Consider the following 16,525-nt stretch of genomic DNA (forward strand, 5'->3'; position numbering starts at 1 on the left):
TGTCAAACCAAAAACTGATCTCTCCTTTGCCAATTTTCCACCAAATATTGTCTTCAATTTTCAGTCTTAATTCACTCATAGCTTTCCAATGGCGAGAGACACCGGGTCTCCAAGTTGTGTTGATGGGACGAGTTGTACCACAATATTTAGCTCTTAACAATCGAGATCATAAACAGTTAGTAGTTTTAAATTTCCACCAGTGCTTTATAGTAAAAGCTTTGCAGATTTCATCCATTTTCTTGAAACTCGTACCTTCTTTTCGACAGGGGAAACATAGATTTTTTCACGCCACCCAATGGTGTTTTTCCCCTACTTCGTTACCTGACCAAAAGAATTTTGCCAAGTACGATTCCAATTGTGAAATTGTGCCTTTCGGGGGTTGAACATTGGCTAAGGTGTGAACATTTAGAGCCATAAGGACATGTCTTATTAAGGTGGCTCTTCCACCAGTAGATAAGAACTTGAGATGTCACCCTTTGATTTTATTAGTAACCTTGGTAACCATATCAGAGTAATATGAGATCAACTTCTTTCCAGAGTATAATGGACAACCAAGATATTTAATAGGCAGTTCCACATGTTTCATACCCAAGATTCTCCGAATTCTTCTGATGGATCTATGAGCAGTGTTAATAGACATGGAAAATGAGCTTTTGTCTTTGTTGATGAGTTGGTCAGAAATTTGCTCATATTTGGAAAGCGTATTTAGGACGAGTTTACTACAGAAAATGATTGTATCATCGGCAAATGATAGGTGGTTGATGTTGGGGTTTCGGTTGCATTTAAAGAAGCTTTGATATCTTGGGTTATCGTGCAGGGCATTTAACATCATGGCTATGAGTTCAATAGTGAGTACAAAAAGAGAGGGGGATAGGGGGTCTCCTTGTCTTAGGCCTCTTCCTGACTTAAAGAAACCTATCATTTTCCCATTAATCACCATGGAGTACCAATTGTTGGAGATAAATCTGAAGATGAGATCAATCCATTTTTCAGAAAATCCCATTTGTCTCATCATGAAACATAGGAATGACCAAGATACCTTGTCGTATGTTTTAGCCATATCCAGGTTGATTGCCACATTTTTCCCTTTCTTAGGTTTGGCGATGTCAGAGATGATCTCTTGGGCAAACAATACACTTTCAACAATTGACCTCCCTTTAACGAAGCCACTTTGATTGTGACTAATGATTTTAGGGAGGATCCTGCTCAATTTGTTGTTGATGACCTTGACAATGATCTTACGAGAGACATTACAAAGGGTTATAGGCCTGAAGTATTTGAATTTTTGAGGAGCTTCAACTTTAGGTAGAAGCACAATGCAAGTGTGGGTGAAGAACTTGGGAAGATTAGCCCCCTTGAAAAAAATATACGACAGCTTTATGGAGATCTTCGGTAATAATACTCCAGGCAGTTTGGTAAAATTTTCCATTTAGTCCATCGGGGCCTGCAGCACTGTCCGAGTCAATTGAGAAAACACTATCTTTGATCTCTTATAGGGTTGGAATAGCATCGAGGTCAGCATTGTCATTGTTATTAATAGATCTTCTTACCACTTCCATAACAGTTTGATCCTCAATAACATTTTCAGCAGTGAAAAAATTCTTATAATATTTAACAACTGCCTCGCCTACATCTTTGGCGAATCCTACTTTAAACTATTTATAGTAATAAAATTGAATGTTAACTAAAATGAAAAACTCTATCAACACTCTTCCACGGCCCGTGAGAGGATTTACGATTAGTGAATTGGATCGACTTCATGAGTCAATTGACAGCTTGTAGAAATTTGCGTTGATTCCATCTCTTTCATGGGCAGGACTATGGTCCATGTATAGTTTCACGCCCCGTACACCCCATTGTAAATCAAAGACTGAGACTTTTTCTCTTTCTTAATACGGAGGTCTACGATTTAGACCTTGTAATTTTTCACGGTTAGTACAAGCCTTTGTAGACTACATCAGACTTCATTTTTCTAGCTTCTAGTTTACCAAATACCTTTATACCTATTTCCTTCAAAACTTACTCAAACACATCATATCGATTTAAATATATTTAAAAACTTGCAATGATCTTTTATTTTGAGAGTCAATAGTATCATAAATTCACGACACATCAATGATACAGATTGCATTAATGAAATCTTTCTTATTTCATAATCTTAATTATTTTAGAAAAAAATTTAATCAACTAAATATTCAAAAAAATACTATTTTTTTGGTGCCTTTGAATAGCTCACAATTGACCACCAAAGCCCACTTATTGACTCTCCAAAAATTACTGTTTGACTTTTAAAATACTAAAATCCAGTCAAGAAAATGCTCCTCAGAGAAGATAATTTCAAAACCAACCATTATTTTATACTATTTTGACTAGTACTAAACATAATTTTTGTAATAATTATTCGAACTAAAAAATATTTCAAAATTGATTCATGAAATTTAAATAAGATCAATAATGTTTCAGAAAAAATTAAACTATATTAATAATTTAAAATATCTATCATAATAGAATAGGAAAATGATTCGAAATATATTTGAACTTTGATTTAAATTGTCGTAATAATTTAAAATTTAAGCAGGACCTATTATCCACATGCACTATTTATCATGTATTTTAAAGGTATATATATGTGTGAGCGTTCACATGGACACGTTAATATTTATAATGCAATATTTATGATGTTCATGTGAACACATATATACCTTTAAAATACACTATTAAATAGTATTCTTTCCAAAGTTCGATATCATTACTCAATCAAAGTTTAAATATATTTCAGACTATTTTCCCTTATTAATTTATTTTAAGAAGTGTATGAATAAATATCAAATAAAATATATCCTTTTTTTTTTACTAAAAAATTGTTTTTAATTTTCGATTGGGAATATCTTTTTTAGGGCCGTCTCCATTATAAAGAACTTGAGCTATACTTTATCTTAAACCAAGTACCATCACTCATATTGGGTAAAATAATTAAAGGAGTTTAAAGCTTTATTAGATATTATATTATTAAAATACAGTTACTATTTTTTGTTTTAAGAAGAGTGTGATTAAATACCAAATGGAATATGATTTTTTACTACAATAGTTTTATAATTTTTGTCCCGAATCATCTTTCATAATTAAAGTATACTTTATCTTCACGGTGGATAAGTCAAAATAAAAAAGATATTATTATTTCCTTATATTAGGTAAAATAATTAAGGAGTTTAAAGCTTTATTAGATATTATATTATCAAAATATAATTACTATTTTTTGTTTTAAGAAGTGTATGATTAAATTCCAAATGGAATATAATTTTTTACCAAAATAATTTTATAATTTTTGTCTTGAATCATCGTTTAGTTGAACTATATTTTATCTTTACAGTGGATAAGTCAAAATAAAAAAGATCTTATCATTCCCTTATATTAGGTGAAATAGTTAAGGAGTTTAAAGTTAGATTCTTAAAATCAAATACTATCACTCATATTAGGTAAAATAATTAAGGAATTTAAAGCTAGATTGTTATATATATATATATATATATATATGTTAAATGATATTTTATCTTTATCATGGATCAGTCTAAATCAAATACCACCACTCATATTAGGTAAAATATTAAGGAATATAAAGCTAAATTCTTATAGGTTATGTGATAATTTTAATTCCAAAGGAATCGTACCATACAATAAGAATAAGGAGATAAAAGCTATTTTACTATAAATATAAAATTATTTGTTTAGTAAAAATTTTCTCGGGGAGTATTTTATTCTAATAAATTAGTGTCTACTTTTTTGTTGGTCAAACATATGTAATTATTGAAATGTAACAAATAGTGTCTATATTGTTCCCAATTCAAATTTAGAAAAAAATTAATTAAAAGTAGTAACCTTTATTAGGTAATCTATTTTAAACTTAATGATATAATTTAAATTATGTAGTCAATATTATTTGAAATATAAATTTGTGAATAAATATTAAGTTGGTACGCTATACAAAATTTTAGTAATTACTAATTAGTACTCCATATCTGAAAGCGAAAAAAAAAAGATTGTTCCAAGATTGTCACGGAACTTAGCATAGTCTGTCTCATAATAAGGATTCAATCCAATTTCAAGCGTCCTCGAATTGAATCTTCACTTCTTTTTTTATATCACCGAGATAGATCCCTAAAATGCTTAGAGCTGGTTTGGATTAACTTTTTTAAAAAATAGCTTTTAAGTTAAAATAAAAAGTCAAACTAAAATGACTTTTAAGTCAAAAAAATAAAAAGTAAAAATGAGATCTACTTTTGATTTCTAACTTATTTTAAGTCAAGTTTGACTTGTTTTAAGTAATTTTTTACCTTATCAAACACTTTGTAACTTATTTTAAATCATTTCTGATTTATTTTTAGTTATTCTTTATATTAGTCAAACACTTCTAGAAATCAAAAAATTGACTTAAAAGTAGGTTTGACCGACTTTTAAGTCAATCCAAACGGGTTCTTAGTATTTTGAGGTGGGAAAATCAATCCTCCCTATTCGTTTTAAGTCTTTTTTTCACCTTATTTCGTTCACGGCTAATAATGTATATTTAGTACTAAACAATACTATTTAGGTTAAGCTAAAATTTCGCTTAATGTTATATTGTTATGAATATTATAAAAGCAACATCTCCTGGATAATACATGCATTTTACTCGCTCGTTAAATTTATATAGGATTTGTAAATCAATGATTCATTTTGCAACAATAGTAAAATGTCATTTTATAATAAATGTTAGTTAAAACGGTGTCTTCTAGGTAATATAATTATTTTATTTGCTTCTTAAATTTATTCAGAAATTGATAATCCTAAAATCAATTTGCAACAGATCCTACCTCGAATACGAATATTAAAACACTATCTTATATAAATTTTAATTTAAACATTATCTTTTAAGCAATACTATTATCTTACTCACTTATTATTTATTTAGGATTTCTATATTTTAAGATTTGATTTGCAACAAATTACACATCGACAACGAATAATATAACTATATTATTATCATTAATGTTATTAACGCAAATATCTTTTAGACAATACAATCATTTACTCACTCGTAAAATTTATTCAAAATTTCTAAAACCTAAATTCAATATGCAACAAATTATTTACACATCAAATACAAACAACAAAACACTATCTCATTATAATCAAATATTATCCACGCGAAAAATACACTCGTTTTACTCGCTTATTAAATTCATTCCCAAAAAAAAATTAAAACCTAAATTTCATTTACTAACATATAAAACTCTTATCTTAATTTATTTAAGAAAAAAACTTATTATTTAATATAAAATATTATACCATAATTTTAGTAAAAAATTTATGATTTTTTTTTTTAAAAAAAAATCAATTTGCATAAAATTTTGGTTAGTCTAGCTGTTAGGTTATGGGTGTGCCTTCTATCTGTCAAAGTAATATAAAAACTATAAATTAATTAACTCTTACAAAGAGAAAAAAAGCCAAAAGGAAAAAAAATAACACAAAATAAACGCGGCTGGTAATACACCAAAACCAGAGTCTCTTTTTCTCTTTCTTCATTTTTATTTTCTCTCTCTTTGCTCATAGTTTTGAGCTTTAGTAGGGGCGATCCAAGCTTTAAGAATAATCTGAATTATAATTATTTTTTTTGAATCTGTATCAGTTTTTTTTTTATTGATTTAATCATTTTTGTTGTTGGATTTTGATTAATTTAATTTAATTTTTGTTGATAAAGGTCAGCTGATGTTGGTGAATTTTGTGCTGTTTTTCTGCGATCTCGATTGGTGAAGTTGAGAAAATTTGGAACATTGGTGAATGGGTGGGGAATTTGTGTGAAGTTTTGTAGAGGTTTTTGGGGGTGTGAAAAGTGAAAAATCTTTGGATTTTTAGTTTTTTTTTTTTTTTTGGTTGGATTGGAGTATTTATTTGAATGATTTCTGGTTGGAGTAGAGATGGAAGGAAGGGGATAGGTTTAGGGTTTGATGGTGGAGTAGAAATGATGGAGGAAACTGAGCTTGAAGAAGGAGAGGCTTACAGTTATGATAATTATAAGAAGAATGATTCAACCATTGACCCTGATGTTTCTCTATCTTACCTTGTGAGTTTTCTTATTTATTTATTTTCTGTTTAGTTGTGTTGATTATCACTGTTATGGATTTACAATTGAGATTGAACCTTTTTTTTTTTAGTTCAATTGCAATTGGTTCATTTTGTGTATTTTTTGATTTTTCTAGTTTGCTAGCATGTAGCTTATGTTGTTTGATCAATCTATGTACTGTTTGTTGTGTATGTCTCCGTTTGCTTGATAGAATTGACTGTATAAAACCAAATCTTAATAAGAGGTCTTATCATGTCGAGAGAAACTTGATAACGGAAGTGAAAGAAGGAATGTTATTAAACTAGTGTTGGTCAATAAGATGCCTTATCATGTCTAAGAAAAACTTGATAACGAAATGGAAAAAAATGAATGTAATTAAACCTCCTGAATAAGTGATCAAAATATTTCTAAGAGAAATCATGGTAAGTAATTAGGTTATTTTGAGAAATAGAATTACCTTAATTACTTCAAGTCGTCAACGGCACAACCGAGTAGTTAAATTTTGGGACCTTGTGATATATAACTCGTGGCAGGCAGGCAAAACATAGTTGAAAAGAATCGACTTGGTGTTAATAATAAATATTTCCGCTTCTCCATATGGGTTCTATTTAATATGATGCTCTTTTCCTTTTGTTCTTGTTCCATCTAAAATGACAACTTTCTATATTTTGAAAATGTTAAACTTTAAACTTCCTATCTTAACTTTAAATGCCATGGCATGTATTTAAGAGCACAAGTTTGTAGTGTACTTTAGGTATGTGTTCTTAAACTCCGTGTCCAGTCCAACACTACCATATAAGATGAATTTGAGGGAGTAATGATTAGATATTAGTATATTACAACTATATCTAATGTAGTAATTTGGGACTAATGAAATTTCTCGCCATAAAGCAAGGGCTTTGGTGGCTAATGTATCAATCAACTATGACTCAACCCAAACTAGTTGGGATCGGGGGTTTGTCTCTGTACAAGGCCCATCTATTGCTATACTATTTTTTTAAAAATCTCTTAAGGCAAAGGCTGAATCTGGAATTTTTTTAAAAGAATCTCAGCTTATCCCTACATCGATATGTATCTAGCTAGACTAAAAGCTACCGAAGAATGTGGAAGGATTAAGTTTGTAATTCTATTGCGTGTGGAGAGAAGTGATTAATTTTTCATCTTCATCAAAAAAAAAAAAAAAGAGAAACTGATTAATTCTTTCCAACATTGATATAAAATTGTTAGAACTTCTCTCTGATCGGAAATTCTTCTTGCGGGTACGCCTTCGGTGTGATTTATCATAATTTTAAGCAAGACTGCATTGAGTCTCTGTCCAAGTATACTGTGATGTTAGAGAACCCTGCGTTTTCTCATTCTATTTTTTGCTTATAACTTCTCTATCTAGAGTTGGTTTAGGGGCTAGTTAGTGAGTTGGTGTAAGTATTCTGGCAGGTGTTGTGTATCAGTGATAACTGCATTACGACCTCTGATAGCAATTCTCTTCCAGTTTCTCATATATCTATCTCTTACTCTGTCAAGGACGAGAAACTTTACAATGTTTTGGGACATTTTCAAAGCGATTTTGAAGGTGAAGTTTCAGCTGAGAATCTGGGTATGTAATACTGGAAATAGGGTATTCCCAGAAGCACAAGTTTAACAGTGACAAGGCTTATGCCATGAGCTGATGATTGTTGACTTTGCATATATTGACAGGGTCGAGATTTGGCGGGTATGGTTCATTTTTACCTACTTATCAGATTTCTCCTTCTTGGTCTCATCCGAGGACTCCACAAGAGGCCAACAAAAATAGCAGACAAGTATCACCAAACAATCTGCTCCCTGAGGTACGCAAACTTTGAATGACTCATGATTTCTTTTATGATAGTTTACTGCAGCAAAGAAGTAATATGATTTTACATTGATATTCTACTTTTACCTAGCAATATGCATCTTCCAATTATACAGGGTGGTCGACAAACCACATTAGGATCTTCAAGCACTTCTCTGTCAGGAAGGTTTGCAGCATCTTCTGCCCGTTCAGCAGCAGTATCTGTACTTAAGGCTCCACAATTCAAGGGGGGAACAAATTCTGCCCAACCAACTACTCGAGCTGAAGATTTCAATTTTAAAGGTCAAAAAGTGAAGAAACAAAGAAATGCCTCGGACCCAAAATCGCTTAAGCTGCGTATCAAAGTTGGCCCTCAAAATTTGTCGACCCAAAAGAATGCGGAAATCTACAGTGGGCTTGGGCTGGATGTCTCTCCATCATCATCGCTGGATGGTAGCCCCATCGATAGTGAAGGGGTATCCCGTGACCTTCAGGTTTCCCCAGATGAGTCCCCTACTAGTATACTTCAGGTGAATCTTCCCTCAAGCTTTAATTTTGCTTTATTTTTCTTCTTTTTGGTTTAATCTAACCTTGGCATCTGCAATTTTCTTAATCAACCCATTGGAACAGATTATGACCTCACATCCAATGAGCGATACCTTATTGTTATCCCCCCTCTCAGACGAGTTGATTAGCTTGACCGAAAATGAAAAGCATTGGGGAAAATGTGGATATGAAGGGAACAAAAAGGCAATCCTTGAATCTTTGCCATTAGCGAATGGTACTCATTATGCAAATGGAGAAGCTTCAGAGGCGAGGAAATTGGTAACTTCTGACAAAAAATCCTTGGCAAAGGGCAAAGGCTGTGCTAATGAAAATGATAGTGCCTTATTATCAAAGAAGGATATTGATAGTCTGGCCTGTGAAGAACTTGTTTCAAAGGCCTTGAAACTCCCTCTTTTATCTAATCCATACCCTAATGCTGCTGATCCTCCAAAAGATACAGAGAAGACAGTTGACAGTTCAAAAACAGCCACTAAGGGTAAGAGAAAAGAAGCATCCTCTGAGCGGACATCCAAGAAATTTTTGCTGCCTGTCACTGCAATAGACAAAAATTCTGTTGAAGGGTCTGGTGGAAAGGTTTCCTCATCTAGGAGAACTATGGAAATTAAAGGGACAGATTGTAATGATCATAGCTCAGGATACTTGAAGAAAGAAGGCCAAAACCAAGAGGAAAAAGCTGATGCTTCATCCAACAACGGACAGTCTAAAGATATGAATGTGCGAAACGTAGATGCAGTTAGTCCCCTCAAGCAGTCATCTCGTCAGAAAAGCTCCTCCAACAATGAGGATGGAATGAAACTGGCTCCTGAAAAGGAACTTTTTGCATCTAGAGACACAATGAAACCCAAAGGAAATCAATGTCATCATGCCCAAAGTACTGAGGTAATAAAGGAAGGTTCTGTTCCTGATTCATTTATAGCATCTAAGGGTAAGAAAACCTCTTCTAGCAACATGCACCTATCTAAAAGTGAACCAGAGGACATGAAAAAGAACCTAGCCAGGGATAAATACAAAGAATTCTTCGGTGACGTAGAACACGAACTAGAAGATGCTGAAACTGGTTTGGAGCAAATTCATTCAAAGGAGATGCTCAAGGGTTCTGATGTAATCAGTAAGAAGAGACTTGAACGTGATAGCTCAATGAAGGAAAAAGTTAATGGTAGGAAAACTGAGAAGCCGTTTGCTTCCGATGAGTATCCTGGGTTGGCTTCAGATGGGGCTCCTCATACTGTCATTGAATCCAATCCTGCTGCACCTCCAGGAGTTGGGGCTCCGGTAGTTAAAGAAGATTGGGTATGTTGTGACAAGTGTCAGACTTGGCGTATATTGCCACTTGGCACTGATCCAGACAGTCTCCCCAAGAAGTGGGTTTGTAAATTGCAGACCTGGCTGTAAGTTTTCTCCAACTTTTCCTTCATCCTTTGATCATGATTATCTGTCTTGTTATAAGTAATTTTCTCTATTCAGGAGAAGTCATATTTGTAAGGTGAAGACGTATAAGGATGTTAGGTTGAAGGATCATCATATTTATACTTAATCATTACAACAGAAAATAATTTCTGATATTTAAGATGTTTTCTGAATGCTAATTAATTATCTTCATCTTCTAGGCCTGGATTGAATCGCTGTGGTGTCAGTGAAGAGGAAACAACAATGGTTCTAAGAGCTCTTTACCAGGCGCCGATGAGTGGTATTACCGCCCCTGCTGCTGACAAACAATATAGTGAGCATGAATATCCTGGTGGGGCACTCTCAGGACCAACTTCTATTGACACTTCGCATGCCAGCCTAGAACCCCAAAAAGCAGGTATACAGACTGTTGATGCTGGTGGGAAGAAAATTTATGGATTAAAAGGTGTGTCTAGTGCCATCAAACAGGAAGGTTTACTGTCATCAAATGGTGTCAAAAGAAACCATCAGGGAACTCCAAATAGCAGAAGCTCAAATGGTACTACTAACTCTCCAAGTGATGAAAATGGCCATCAACTGGTGGGCCTACCAAGTAGCTCAATCGTAGAGAAGCAGAGACCTAAACAAAAAGAGAAGAGAAGATCACTTGAGAATCATCCTAATGGGGGTATATCTTAAGCTGTCGTATTTTGAACTTGATGAAATCCTTGAATTTCTGGAACTTCTCTTTACTCTATGTGACATGTCTTACAGGTATAAAAAGTTCAAAGATGAGGAACACAAGTGAGACAGATTTGGATGGTTCTACAGCTAAAAAGTTCCGGAGAGATGATGTACATAATGATTACAATCTTATTGAGGCAAAACCGGGACAGAGCTCAAGCACTGGTTTATCTGGATCGGAGAAGATTAGAGATAAATATAAATACAAGCAGCCAAAGGTTGATTCACTGAAAAATTTGGCTGTAGCAAAAAATCCAGAAAGCCGTTCTTTGGATGGTTCAATCCAAAAATGTGACATTAAAGACTCCCTTAAGAGGAAACGGAGTGATTGCCAGAATCCCGAGACACAGCCTCCCCCAGATATTATAGAAGAGACTTGTGATAACGACCGTAAGAAAGAAAAGAAAGCAAAGGTCTCCAAGTCCGTGGGAAAAGACTCCAGCAGAAGCGGAGCTAGTGAAGAGACTGATGTAAAAGGCAGAAATAATAAGGGAGACCGCGTAGGACAAGATCTTTATAGCACTGTGTCTCAGCGTAGTGCAGATGCTGAAGATTCTCCAAAAAGGGATTTGTCTGCTTTGCAGCCTTCTGTTGCAACCACTTCAAGCTCTTCTAAAGTGTCTGGTTCACATAAGAACAGAACTAGTCTTCAGGAACCGAAGAGTTCACCAGTAGAATCAGTATCTTCATCTCCTTTGAGGATTTCAAAAAAGGATTTATGCTCAGCAACTAAAAGGAACCCCAAGAGAAAAGACGAACACAAAAGTGCTAATTCCATTCCCAGTTCTACACCAAGGTGGTCTTCTTATGGTGAAAACGATAGGTGCAGCAATCGTTCTGGGATGATGAAGAAAGAAGAATCTTCCAATGGCAAGCATCATGGAATGGAGTCCGCTGAACTTGATTACCTGGAGAAAGATGTCCATGATGTATCAGGTGGTACAATAAAAGAAAAGATAAAAGGTTCTGATTTTGCTACTCATCGGCACACTGATGTAATTGCTGATCCATTAGGTCAAGCTAATCAATATGCTTTCAGGACAGAGAACTCGGACCAAAGCCTAAATAATGAACGTAGAAACAACAGTCAGTTTCATAATAATGGGTCTATCTCCAAGGATGAGAAGGTTTTGTTTTCTCAGCATAAAGAAAAGAATCGTACCATTAGATCTGATTCTGGCAAATGTAAGACTAAGGATCGTGATTCAAATGAATCTTCCGATCAAAGAATAGATGAGGGGAAATTGACATCCGGAAGAAACAAGGCTGAGGATAAATCTGGTGCCAGTTCTGACAGATTACAACAAGGTTATAAGAGAGATTCTTTTGGAGAATTGTTGAATGAGAATGTAAAAGGTGTTATTCAATCGAAATTTGTTGATGGTGCTGAAGTTAAATTGGATGTTATATCCGGCCTGGATAAAAGGCGGGCTGCTCTAACTGATCGAGATGATGGGAGATCGTCTAGGAAGCTTGCATCTGAAAAAACTCAGCAAATTGAAGTACTTGAGAAAGGGAAGTCACACTTAACATCTCCTTCAATAAGAGGTCAGAATGAGACAGTTCAATCTTCACAACCAGTTCCTGCATTCAAGAGGGAGGGTGTGGCTAACTTGTTGGCAGTAGATGCATTTGAAGGAGAGATGTTGAACGCTTCAAGACAGGGTAAAAAATCTGAAAGCCACCCTGGAAACAAACCTAATAGTTTGCGACAATCTACTCCACCTGCAAATAAGGCCCGAGCTCCAGGCGCTCGCAGCCCTATTCGGAAGGATTCTGCAAGTCAGGCCGCTGCGAATGCCATTAAAGAAGCCACAAACCTAAAACATCTTGCAGATCGCCTCAAGGTTTACATAATTTTCCTTCTTATCCAAAGATAAGAGGGGCTAATGATATGCTTTATCATTTGCTCTCTTTTGTGTATTTATTTTCTCATTTGTGTTGGCATAACTTGACTTCTTGTTTCAGAACTCTGTGCCAAGTGAAAGCACGAGTCTCTATTTTCAAGCAACCCTAAAGTTTCTCCATGGAGCATCCTTGTTAGAATCATGCAACGACAGTGCCAAACACAGTGAAATGAATCAGTCGAGGCAAATTTATAGCAGCACTGCGAAACTGTGCGAGTGAGTTGTCTAGTTGCTGCATCTTTTCATTCAAAGTGACCCTAATTGCCCAAATTTGCTAGTAGAATTTACTTCCGTACTATGATGAAGTGCAGGGCTAAGATATTCAAGCTGTACTCTTCAATGATAGTTATGAAAATATGCTCTGGCTAAATGATTCAGTTAAGGGGAGGATAAAGTTGTTCATTTTGAGAAAACAAAAACCCTCTTGCTAGAATGAAATCTGAATTTTGACTCGCTATTCTTTTACAGTTATCAAGAACATTAGGGAACCCTACTCAATATTTTCTGTTATGCGGTAGAAGCATTTAATAAGTATTTGGCCATCTTGTAATGTCTGGAGAATTTTGTGGCTATCCAGTTTGTATTGTACCAACAGATCTATAAGTTGTAAAAACAACCTTATTATATGTGCATGAACTTGATAGGATGCTGTCCATGTTGGTAAACAGACCATCAGTTTTAACAGCAGCATATATAACTGTATAATTTGGTGCTATTAATGGTCTAATCTGAAATGATGCCATTTAGTGTTATATTAGCTCATAAAAAATAAAAACCATTGGAAACAGGTTCCTCACCATGCCATGCATTTTTGAAATCTTTGTTGACCTAAACTATTTTGACATATTGTTCTGTGATTACTTGGAGCTTTTACTTTTCAACTCTCCAAGAGAGGTATGCAAGTTAGAATTACATAATACTACTTTGTGATATGTAAGAAAAACTTATTTCGGTGATGCCTTTTCACACATCTTAGTTATATTCTATTCTTGTAATGTGTAATATTTAGTGTGTCTTGTTCTGGAGGAATTAGTAGTTATAATGCCAAGGAGATCCTGAAGTACTATAGAAATTCTAAAAACTGAGTAATGCTGATTCCAGGATTTATTCTTGTTTTATTTATAGGTTTGTCGCCCATGAATATGAGAGATTGAAAGACATGGCTGCTGTTTCACTGTCCTATAAATGCATGGAGGTTGCGTACCTGCGAGTAATTTATTCCTCTAATTTCAATGCAAACAGATATAGAAATGAACTACAAACAGCCCTGCAAATTTTTCCTCCAGGTAATTTGCTAAAGATTCAGCTGAAAAATATACATCTTACATCACGATACCAATTTTAATTTAGACATCTCCAATTGTAATGGCGCACCCCTCTAAGACTTCTAGTTTGACCTTGATGTTACTGAAGTGGAGTGGTTTTCCTGTATATTGATATTGGTTGACAGGATGGTCTCAACATTTTATATGTACTATGCCAAACCATTGCCGTATATTCATAGGCTTATGCATTGCTGTACCTCTGATTTGTCGAAGATGAAAGATGAGATAATCAGGGATAGATAAGTCTGGAATTATTTCCAGGAGATTGAAAAATATTGTATTTTTGCTTATAAATAATTGATTATAAAGTTTGGTATCTTTAGCCAAAAAGCAACATTATAGGCTGCTAAATTGTTCCTAAATCGTCATGACAATTCACATAAATAACATTTATCTCTGATGATCAATGCTTCAAAGGGATTTTCTTCAAGGATGATCTGTTATTAGGTATTAGTTGTATATGTTTTCACAGTTGTACAAAAATTGATTCCTTGAATATTTTTTATTATAAAAAGTAATCAAGTTTTGGGACATTGATAGAAGATGAAAGAGTTGACTGGAAATTTATACTCTGTTTTTTATGAAAATGATAGCTAGGAGGACCATAGTATATTATGAATTGAGCACCAAAAGTAGTTTAATTAGTGATTAACTCTTTCTTATCAGGAATAAAGGTTCAACAAGTGCAAATAATTGTTTGATTCTTTTTCTTAAACAAAACAGCTGTATCTGATTAGTAATATTGATGAAGTATCTTTGACTATCTTATTGTTGGACTGGACTTCTTTTTTCTTTTTTTTTTGACAACGGTAACATGACTGGACTTCTTTTTAAGGGTTACACTTACTGGATTTATTATCATCATACACCAGGTGAATCCCCTTCCTCTTCTGCCTCAGATGTTGACAATTTGAACAATCCAACTATTGTAGACAAGGTTACCATGGCGAAAGGTGTTGCTTCTCCCCAGGTTACCGGAACTCATGCTGTCTCAGCGAGAAACCGTGCTAGCTTCACGCGGCTATTTAACTTTGTAAGTAGTCATATAATTCAGCTCCATTAATGAGTTGGTCTAATTGAGTGAATGAGATAAAAATTATTTGTTGTCGAATTCTGTTATCCATCTGGTCTAATTGAGTGAATGATAGCACCAGACCAACTAATTTTACGTTAACTCTGTTACTCACCTGGACAATTGCCTGAGGCTGGGAATATTACCATATTCTATCAGCAATTTTCCCAACAGAATTGGAGTTTTATTTGCACCAATTCTTTCTGAGGGATAAGTTCTAATTTTGCTATTCCCTTAATCGTCACCCACCAGGTTATTTGGGTAAAGGGCGTAATTACGAAAATGCTTATCTGTAAATAAGTCCAATCCTTTTCCATGTATCCTTTTACTTGAGAACTCATGCTCTGAATCTAATTTTTGATCTGGCCATATACCTTTTTGTAGTATCTTAGTTTTGATTAATTTGCAGGCACAGGAAGTTTATTTAGCTATGGACGCCTCCAGGAAATCACGTGTTGCTTTTGCAGCTGCTTATCCTGGACACAGTGATACACAGTGTAAAGTGCCTGCATTATCCGTAAAGAAGGCCCTTGATTTCAGCTTCCATGATGTCGACGACTTCTTACGTTTAGTCCGGATTGCCATGGAAGCTATTAGCCGTTGACATGTAAATTATGGCTAAAACCGTGTGAATCCATGAGACAAGACTCTTGAACCTGTTCCTCCTTTTGTTGTCAATTGAGGAGATGTCAGAAAGAGATCCTCTTGGTCGAGATATGATATATAACCTATCAAGTTATGAGTTCTACTCATAATGCCCTTGTAAATATGTACATAGCTGAAAACTATAGTTGGTAAGATATTTTCAATACAGCCATGGTTCCAATCTTACAGAAATAGGGGGCTTCACTGTTTGGTAGTCGGAAAAGCTTGTTTGACACAAGTTTTGAAGAAACGGGGAGGATTATAGTATCAGATAACTTTGTGGGGAAACAGATGAGATACATACTCATCTTTTGTTGCATTGTATATTCATCGCGCAGTTATGGAATGTATTTTTTACTCTCACAGACTGCAGATCTGCTGAGTTGTGCTGGATAAGAAGAGGTGAAAGCTAGAGTCAGAAGAGATGGCGGAAAATCATTCCTCATTGCATCAAGGGGACTATGTGGAGAGAGAGAGAGAGAGAAATAGTAGATGTTTTGAAGATAGGTCCAATTCCATCCATCGATTTCAATGGAATTGTATTGTATCTTTCTCTTTTTGGTGTAAACAAGCAGAGATAAGAGGAACTAGAGCTTGTAGATACTTTAGGCTCTCTGTAATTAGTTATCTTCCTTATTCTCTTCTTTTGAAGGTCTCCAACATATCCTTAATGTTGAGGAATACAACATTACTAGTTTCAAAAAAAAAATAATAATAATAAGGAAGTTGGTGGTTCTTTCATTAATTTATAACATTGCAATGCTTGTTGTTATTGATACAGCTGAATTGCCTCCCCCAGATGAAAGGTAAAATTGCCTTCTGTATCGCGTTTCCCCTTATCTAAACTAGTTCATTTAGAGTTGTTGTGAGTTGATATGTGATCTTTATTATTCTTCCTTGATTTGTACTACAGATACATTTGCTCTCGAGATGGTTTATTGTTAGTTTTTGACTTATATAGAAAGAAAAATT

At 34.4% G+C, this 16,525-nt stretch overlaps 1 protein-coding gene across 6 annotated transcripts; it reads left to right on the plus strand.

Moving 5' to 3' along the window:
* The first annotated feature begins 5,464 nt into the window (after positions 1–5,464).
* LOC101260375 (cysteine-tryptophan domain-containing zinc finger protein 3) lies at positions 5,465–16,298 on the plus strand. Of its 6 annotated transcripts, none has more exons than XM_069288803.1 (12): positions 5,465–5,518; positions 5,735–6,097; positions 7,619–7,691; positions 7,793–7,923; positions 8,045–8,437; positions 8,538–9,862; positions 10,082–10,548; positions 10,635–12,451; positions 12,573–12,727; positions 13,637–13,797; positions 14,709–14,869; positions 15,318–16,298. In XM_069288803.1, exons 2-12 carry the CDS (start codon positions 5,930–5,932, stop codon positions 15,510–15,512), a joined length of 5,046 nt encoding a protein of 1,681 aa, XP_069144904.1. In that variant the 5' UTR covers positions 5,465–5,518; positions 5,735–5,929; the 3' UTR covers positions 15,513–16,298. The 6 variants fall into 6 exon arrangements, with proteins under 6 accessions (XP_069144904.1, XP_069144903.1, XP_069144905.1 ...); XM_069288802.1 differs by having other exon boundaries at positions 5,474–5,518; positions 7,532–7,691; XM_069288804.1 differs by lacking the exon at positions 7,619–7,691 and having other exon boundaries at positions 5,474–5,518.
* Positions 16,299–16,525: the final 227 nt, after the last annotated feature.

This window comes from Solanum lycopersicum, chromosome 9 (assembly GCF_036512215.1).
Source record: "Solanum lycopersicum chromosome 9, SLM_r2.1".
In the NCBI taxonomy this organism is placed as follows: domain Eukaryota; kingdom Viridiplantae; phylum Streptophyta; class Magnoliopsida; order Solanales; family Solanaceae; genus Solanum; species Solanum lycopersicum.

Coding starts and splice junctions, on each gene's coding strand:
- LOC101260375 (XM_069288802.1), top strand. CDS start 5,930: ATGATTTCTGGTTGGAGTAGAGATGGAAGGAAGGGGATAGGTTTAGGG. Junction 7,924..8,044: donor CAAACAATCTGCTCCCTGAG/GTACGCAAACTT, acceptor CCAATTATACAG/GGTGGTCGACAAACCACATT. Junction 12,728..13,636: donor AGCACTGCGAAACTGTGCGA/GTGAGTTGTCTA, acceptor TTTTATTTATAG/GTTTGTCGCCCATGAATATG.